Below are 8,051 nucleotides of genomic sequence, written 5' to 3'. Positions count from 1 at the left end.
CAGATTGTTTTTGGTTATTATGGATATGTAAAAAAGTAATTTTAAGTTGTGGATTCAAATTAAAACTAATAATTACTTGCCATATATGATTTATTATGAAAATATTATGAAAATTTTGTGAATATATCACCTCTCACAAAAATATGACCTAAAATGAAAACACTCATAAATGATAGGAAACAAAATAGCATAGTATTATTTGGAAGGAAGAAAAAAAGCATACATAATTAGATGGAGAATGAATGGCAATGAGTAATAAAGAAGGAATAGATGGGTAAAAAAGTAAAATAATAAATACTTTTTTTTTTTTTTGGTTGATAGGCAAATAGTATATACTTGTCTAATCAGAAATGACAATGCACAGCAAAACAGCGATTGACGATTCATCACTATAAAAAGAGTCCTCAGCATCTGCTCATCTCGCCTTCTACCATTCTCGCACGCCACCAACCCCTCTTTGTCTCTCTCACTCACTCTCGTTCTCTCTTCAAAAAAATGGCGTTCGAGAAGATCAAGGTGGCGAACCCCATCGTTGAGATGGACGGTCAGATCTCATTTCTCTCACTCTCTCTTTCGACTCGCAGATCTGTTTGTTCTAGTTTTTTTTTGTTGTTGTTGATTATTATGTAATAATCAATACACACTAACTACCATTACCTTGTTAATAATAATAATATCTACGTAATGTTTTTTTTGTTCTTGTTCTTTTTTTTTTTCTTTTGCAAATGGAATTAATTAAATTATTAATTTAAATCCAACCCAACTTTCCTGCTATTTACATAAGGCCGATCTATATAGATATATATTTTTAATTATTATTATTATTTTTTGTTGTAGATAAGATCTGTATGTACTGGTAGTCATTCCTTGTTACTGATCGTCAAAAAGTTGTTCACGAATATTCCGATCCACAACTTTTTCTAATTACTTTATCTAAATTTTTTCTTTCTTTGAGATAAAACTATGGTGTTGTATTTGTAGCTCTAAAAGATCATCTGAAATTTATATAACCAGGTTAAGATACTAGCAAGTGATTCTACAGAGGAAAAACAGTCTTTGAGCATATGGGCCATTTTCAATTAATGTTTTTAATCATTGGGGGAGATTAAGCTGTAAAAAATGTTTAAATTATCTATATATATATATATATAAGTTACACTTTGGGTAACTTTAAGTAACATTACACGACTAAATCTGAGATCGCTAACCATCTCATCTATAAATATTTAAATTCTAAGTTTTTGTATTATGAAATTATGCATAAAAAATAATTTTATGGATTGCATAGTAAATAAATAACATCCAATTCCCGTGTGAAATTTGACATGTGTGTTAAGAAAATAGAAAATATGTAATCCAAATGTGGGATTTTCAAAATACTAAACTTAAAGGTGTAACTTGAGCTTATATATATATATATATATAAGCTCATTGTTGGAGGAAGGCGTGCCTTCGTGAGGGTGTAGCCACAAAGCATTGGGACACTATAAACTTGACTAGACATCACATTATATTTTTCAATTTTCAATGCTTAAAAAATTTATTTATGCAATTGAGCATATTTCTCTTATTGTGCTTCTCATGCTATGCATCTTTGATTCTATAACACAGGAGATGAAATGACCAGAGTTTTCTGGAAATCAATAAAGGATAAGGTGATTTAATATTATTTTTGGCTCATCTACATTATGCGTCAAATACACATTTTTCTGGTTATATTCTTGATGCTTATATGTGTCATTTCTTTGTTGTGTCTGCAGCTTATTTTCCCATTTGTGGACTTGGACATTAAGTACTTTGACCTTGGCCTTCCTTATCGTGATGCCACTGATGATAAAGTTACAATTGAAAGTGCAGAAGCTACTCTTAAGTATGTGTTTTTTTTTTTCCTAAAAAGGATGTCTTTCTCTTTTTTTTAATTAAATGAACATAAGTTTTATATTAGCAGTTAATGCAGCTACAATGAATCAACTTCTGCATGAAAATTAAAATTTATTCATTTATTTCTCTCTTTTCAAAGCTTGTAGCGAATAATATTCAGCGCTTAATGATCAGAAAACTTCTGCATGAATTTTAATTTTTTTCCCTTTTTTTTCGAAGCTTCTAGTGAATAAGATTCAGCCCTTAATAATCAGAAAAAAAATATTGCTTTTTGTGGTTTTTAAAAGTACCAGTACTCATTTGTTATTATGGCATGTACTCATACACGTGATTTTATTTATGTTTTGCAGTAATCATAATATATATATCCGACCATGTTATGACCTAGTTATGAAACGTGACTAGTGTGTTCTTCTTTATGGCACCATAGACTTGCTTTTTAATTGGAAGCCTTTATTTTTGTTGTACATTGATAAACCTGTATTACCTTATAGGTACAATGTGGCAATCAAGTGTGCAACTATTACTCCAGGTACTAATGGTTGAATTTGGATAATTCATTTTACTTGTTAAAAATATGAACTGTATTGATCCTTACTATCGTAGTTATTTTTTGTTCCATACTGGACATGAACAAAATTAAGTCACTCTATTATGAATGGATACACTAAACATGAACAAAAGTTTCATTATTTTGCTGGGTGGTTGACAGATGAAGCTCGTGTGAAGGAGTTTGGCTTGAAGCAGATGTGGAAGAGTCCAAATGGGACAATTAGGAATATTCTGAATGGTCAGTGAATATGCATTTGTGGTTATAATACATCTTGGTTGCAATTTTTTGCCTATTTTTTAATGATGGGCTGTTGTGGTTGGATTTTTTTTTACAGGTACTGTCTTCAGAGAACCAATTATTTGCAAAAACGTTCCTCGCCTTGTCCCAGGTACGAATGATGATATTGCATTTACATTCTTTTGGTGATGTGTCGGATTCTAATGATTTTGGCTGTTGTCAGGCTGGACCAAGCCTATATGCATTGGAAGGCATGCTTTTGGTGATCAATATCGCGCAACTGATACTGTAATTAAGGGAGCTGGGAAACTGAAACTGGTGTTTGGTAAACCATTTACTTTGCTTGAGGTTTTTTGAGAAGTCAAATTATTTATATTTATGATTTGCTGCACAATTGGATGCAAATATATATATTTTTATTTTGTTTCATTTTTTTTCTCTTCTCCTATTTTGATATTTATATTTAAATTATACAAAAAATACTTGCAGTACCAGAAGGAAAAGATGAGAAGACAGAGTTAGAGGTTTACAACTTTACAGGTGCTGGAGGTGTGGCAATAGCAATGTATAACACTGATGAGGTTTGATTCTGGGAACTCCTTGGTGGTACAGTCAAAGCCAATATCTTGATTTCTTGAAGTTACTAATTCTTTCTCTTTATATTTGACATGGGAATTCAGTCCATCCGTGCTTTTGCTGAGGCTTCCATGAACACTGCCTATCAGAAAAAGTGGCCACTGTATCTAAGCACAAAGAATACTATTCTTAAGAAGTATGATGGAAGGTAGGCAGCGCTGTTTGGCTTGTTACTTCAAATTTTTTTTTCCTTTTTATTTAAATGTTATTGTCACTTTCTTATTAAAGAAATTTGATGTTGTTCTTTTACAATTTGATCTTTTCATAATTTTGTTAAACCCCTTCTTGTCATCTTGTTCCTTCAATATATGTCTGGTCATATACGATCATTCAATGAAGATTCAAGGACATATTTCAAGAAGTCTACGAGGCAAACTGGAAATCAAAGTATGAAGCTGCCGGTATATGGTGAGTGCTCTCTCTCTCTCTTTTTTTTTTATTTTTTTTATTTTTAAGATTGTGTATACAGGTTATACTTTTGTTTATTTGATTACTTATTTGATTGAATTGGAAGGTATGAACACCGTCTTATCGATGATATGGTTGCTTATGCTGTCAAGAGTGAAGGAGGTTATGTTTGGGCATGCAAGAACTATGATGGTGATGTTCAGAGTGATTTCTTAGCTCAAGGTTTGTGTAACAAGCCACTACCAACTTTAAGGATTCAGAGTAGAGACTGTATTCTGCTCTGGGTCCTAAGACATGTTTTTACTGTATTAGTATTACAATCTTGAATGTTGTATCTGCATTGTTTTAATCACAATCTTCTAATGCATGGTTACAGGTTTTGGATCTCTTGGATTGATGACATCAGTACTGGTGCGTTTTGTTTTTCATAGTTTCTATTATAAACTAATTTTATGTAATAAAATTATGGTTGGCATCTTGGTTCTCTTGTGCTAGCTTTGTTATACATCTCCCTCTGCTCCTCTGTAGACTCTATTTGCTACTCAAGCCTGTTATTGATTTGCTTTAAATCCTAGATTTACCAAATTGTATGTTTTTCCCCTCATTTTCTAGCCACAATTATCTTGTAAATATAGCTGTAATACCATCCACATTGTTTACTCGGTATACCATCATACCTTGCACATATGCAGAACCAATGAGCTCTTCATTTGTTAAAATGTTTGCAACTTCAACATTTTTGGTGGTGAGATAAGACTAAACTGCCTCAAGACATTATTGTGTTCACCAATATTTATTTTATATAGGAGTGTCAAACTGATTTATTTTGGATTACAGCTTTGTAGAGTATATATGATTGGATAGCCAAATTCTGTCATATATACTATGGTTATTCTTGCTCTCAAGGTGTTTTTTGTATTTATAGAGTAAGAGTTTGGGTGAGGATACATGAGTTATGGATAATGTGGGATGAAATTGGGAGGGGGCCTTACAGATTGGGGTGAAGACAAATATATAGAATGTAGAAATACAATAGAGCAGGGATAGTTGCAAAAATGAAATGATACACTAGCGTCTTTACTCCATTTTTGTTCCTTGATGTGGGTATTTTGACTTAATATTGTTATGGATTACTTTCAGGTTTGTCCAGATGGAAAGACCATAGAAGCAGAAGCTGCACATGGTACTGTTACACGGCATTATAGGGTTCATCAGAAAGGAGGTGAAACCAGCACGAACAGCATAGCCTCAATCTTTGCTTGGTCCCGAGGGCTGTCACATAGGTATATGATAGAGTTTTCTTGATTGGCACAGTTGGGCTCTGCACTAGATACTTATTTTGTCATGTATTTTTTGAGTTTGTTAGGGGGAAAAATTGAATGAAAATGTATCATTTATTTAGAAAACAGATATTGTATGAGTATCTAACTATGTTTTGGTTGAAAGGGCAAAGCTGGATGACAATGCTAGGCTATTGGATTTCACTGAGAAACTAGAAGCAGCTTGTGTTGGAACCGTGGAATCTGGGAAGATGACCAAGGATCTTGCGCTTCTTATCCATGGATCCAAGTAAGTGTGTGTAGAGTTAGGTAGATGTTCTATTCAACATTACTACGATTTTTCGTGTTTGTGACATACCTCATGCGTGGTGCAGGGTTACTAGGGAGCAGTATCTGAGTACTGAAGAGTTCATTGATGCTGTTGCAACAGAACTTAAAGCAAGACTTTCTACCTAAGCATAGATGTAAGTAAACACTCCCCAATTTTATTCTAAACCCTAGAATTGTGTTCTTATACTGCAGTTTCTTATTGGAAAAAGTTTAGCTATCTTCCTCTAATCTACTATGTGGCGATTGAAGATACCATTTAATGAGTCAAATGCCTTATCTAAATATACCCAGAGATAGTTTTATAGATTAACATGTAATGGGTTAGAGGAAATAGCCCCATACTGGTTTGGAGCTAAACTCTGTCTTTCGGCCCTTGTTTTTGTTTGTTGTTTTGTTTTTTGTTTTTTGTTTTTTTTGTTTTGTTTTTTGTTTTTGTTTGTTTGTTTGTTTGTTTTTTTTTTTTTTTTTTCTCTGAATTTTAGATTTCATTTTGAGCCAAAAATGTTGAAAATGTGTAGTAAATAGACTTATGGTTTGTGTTGCAGGAATGGGTAGGCGACCTGAAGAATGGAAAGTCTTTTTGGTAAACTTCATACGATAGAGAAGCAATAAAGAAATCGGGGGGGTTGAATTTGAACTTTTTTGGTGTATTGATGTGGCTGAGTTTTAGGGGGCTAATTCTGATTGGTCTAACAGACAGCTCTCATCCTTTGATTATATGTAATCCCATTTTCATATTGGACTATTGGTGCTTTACATGCATGATTCAATATAATTTATGGATATAGCCAGCGTGTGTGTTTAGGCATTATCAAATTATTGTGGGGGAACCAACAAAGTTATTAAAGTGAATTAATCATTTAATCTCCCACAGTTTTTTTGACATCAATAGAACTAAGTTCTGAGATGTAAGGCCAAAAAATATTCACATAAGAAGAAGCTAAGGTTTCTAGATGCCTACGTTCATATGGCCGTGAACCCGAAAATTATTAAAAAGAAGGTTGTACCCTAGCATTGAGCATTCTAATATCTAGCACCAGGGCTTTACTTGCTACTTGAACTGTCTTTCCACCAACACTTTCTACCAACATCCATCATTGATGATTACTTTACAAGTACAAGCTCTTTTTTGGTTTTTTTTTTTGGGGGGGTGGGGGGGGGAGTGTAAAGTGTAAGAGTTCAATCTCTAAAAGGGAGTTTTACATACAAACATTTAGATTAAACTAAAGTAGAGTTTTATCTAAAATCAAGAAAAAAAAAACTTGTCTTTCTTTTTATGCATGTCTCTAATCTCATTGTTTATTTGTTGCTAAGCAGAAAATGACTTAGAGCGTGACACCTGAGCAATTGTATCTCCTTACTGAAGGAGTTTGCAAAAACGCCTTCCCCTACTCCTTGATTTTGCTACAAAAGCAACTCCCTAATCTCTCATATCTGTTCTAGTGCATTTTAACTAGCACCACCAGGCTCCGGTGACCATTCAATACTTATGTAAATTATGGTATGGCAGCAAAGCGTTTTGTCGGATTAAATCTGTCTTTGCTTCTTCAAGAGCTCTGGCATTCCTGCATTTAAGAGTTTTTAGAGATTGACACAGATTCAGTAGATACATAAACTCCAAACAAAACCGTGTCTCCAAATCATATACAACTAATAAAAATTCATCGTACTTGTTTGTTTAAATGATAAAAATTGTGTCACCTAAAGTGTGTTTATATTATGTGGCTTTATTTAATCATTCAAATTATACAACAATTTCATTACTCATTATATGTACTTCAAAAATTAATTGAGTTTACTTTAAATGAGACTCTAATACCAAAAAAAAAAAAAAAAAAAACGATTAAAACTCAATTTTTAAAACTTTCAAAAAATTTAATAGGAGTTGCATTATTTCCTTTATATTATTTATATTCTATTATAGTCTTTGGTTTTTGATTAAAACCTGATTTTATACTATATGCATTTCTTTTGTAGTTTAAAGTAATTTTTATTATCTATTTTAGTATTGAATTTTAATTATATTATTGAAATAATTTCCTTAAATTACATACGATTTTTTTTATTAAGTAATGCATCAAATACACGTAATACTAGGAAGTAGTCCATAAGGTTGTAGCCAAAATAAGAATGGAATAAGTTTTAGCCCGTTGCTACGTGTACTTGAAACTCTTGCCTTGAACAAGTATATATACATATAATTTGATACTAAATTAGGAAAAATGAATGTCTTCGTACATGTTCAGCTCTTTGTTAGATTTTATTTTTTATTTTGTTATGTTCAACATGCAGCCAATTTCTATTCCATTAGTGAGTTAATGGTAAGGATACTACTACCAAAATATAGGACCAAAGTGATCTTTTTAGTTTTGGTGACACCACGTACAGCTCAGGGTGTTCCTAGGAACACCCTGACCTTGAAAAAAAAAAAAATTGTAACAGAGCCAAGCCATGGCAAGCCCAACAAATTACAGAGGTAACAAACTCACGGATTCTCAAAAAAAAAAAAAAAAACCAATACAGAGAATCAGAAATCAAACTCACATTCACGTCGTTGGTAGAGAAAACCAAACCCCAATACAGTTTATACGGAGCAAAAGCAAAACAAACTCCAATACAAAGGTGTTTATCAAAAAAAAAAAAAAACCCTTATATAGAGCAAACCAAAACCAAACCCAATATAGAGCAAACCAAACCCACGGTCACGTCGCTTGCAGCTCGCTCAT

General features: G+C 32.7%; 1 protein-coding gene across 1 annotated transcript; it reads left to right on the top strand.

Moving 5' to 3' along the window:
- The first annotated feature begins 348 nt into the window (after positions 1-348).
- Positions 349-6,081, top strand: LOC126714140 (isocitrate dehydrogenase [NADP]). Its single transcript, XM_050414150.1, has 16 exons — positions 349-544; positions 1,612-1,655; positions 1,761-1,870; positions 2,376-2,413; positions 2,594-2,671; positions 2,769-2,822; positions 2,895-2,996; positions 3,161-3,252; positions 3,352-3,455; positions 3,647-3,715; positions 3,822-3,937; positions 4,092-4,126; positions 4,856-4,998; positions 5,162-5,284; positions 5,370-5,459; positions 5,871-6,081. The coding sequence occupies exons 1-15, from the start codon at positions 496-498 to the stop codon at positions 5,449-5,451; spliced, it is 1,239 nt and encodes a 412-aa protein (XP_050270107.1). The 5' UTR covers positions 349-495; the 3' UTR covers positions 5,452-5,459; positions 5,871-6,081.
- The last annotated feature ends 1,970 nt before the right edge of the window (positions 6,082-8,051 follow it).

The sequence above is a fragment of the Quercus robur genome, chromosome 2, assembly GCF_932294415.1.
Source record: "Quercus robur chromosome 2, dhQueRobu3.1, whole genome shotgun sequence".
NCBI classification, from domain to species: Eukaryota; Viridiplantae; Streptophyta; class Magnoliopsida; order Fagales; family Fagaceae; genus Quercus; species Quercus robur.
The sequence above is the reverse complement of the archived record's forward strand: the minus strand, read 5'-3'. Positions and strand labels throughout refer to the sequence as shown.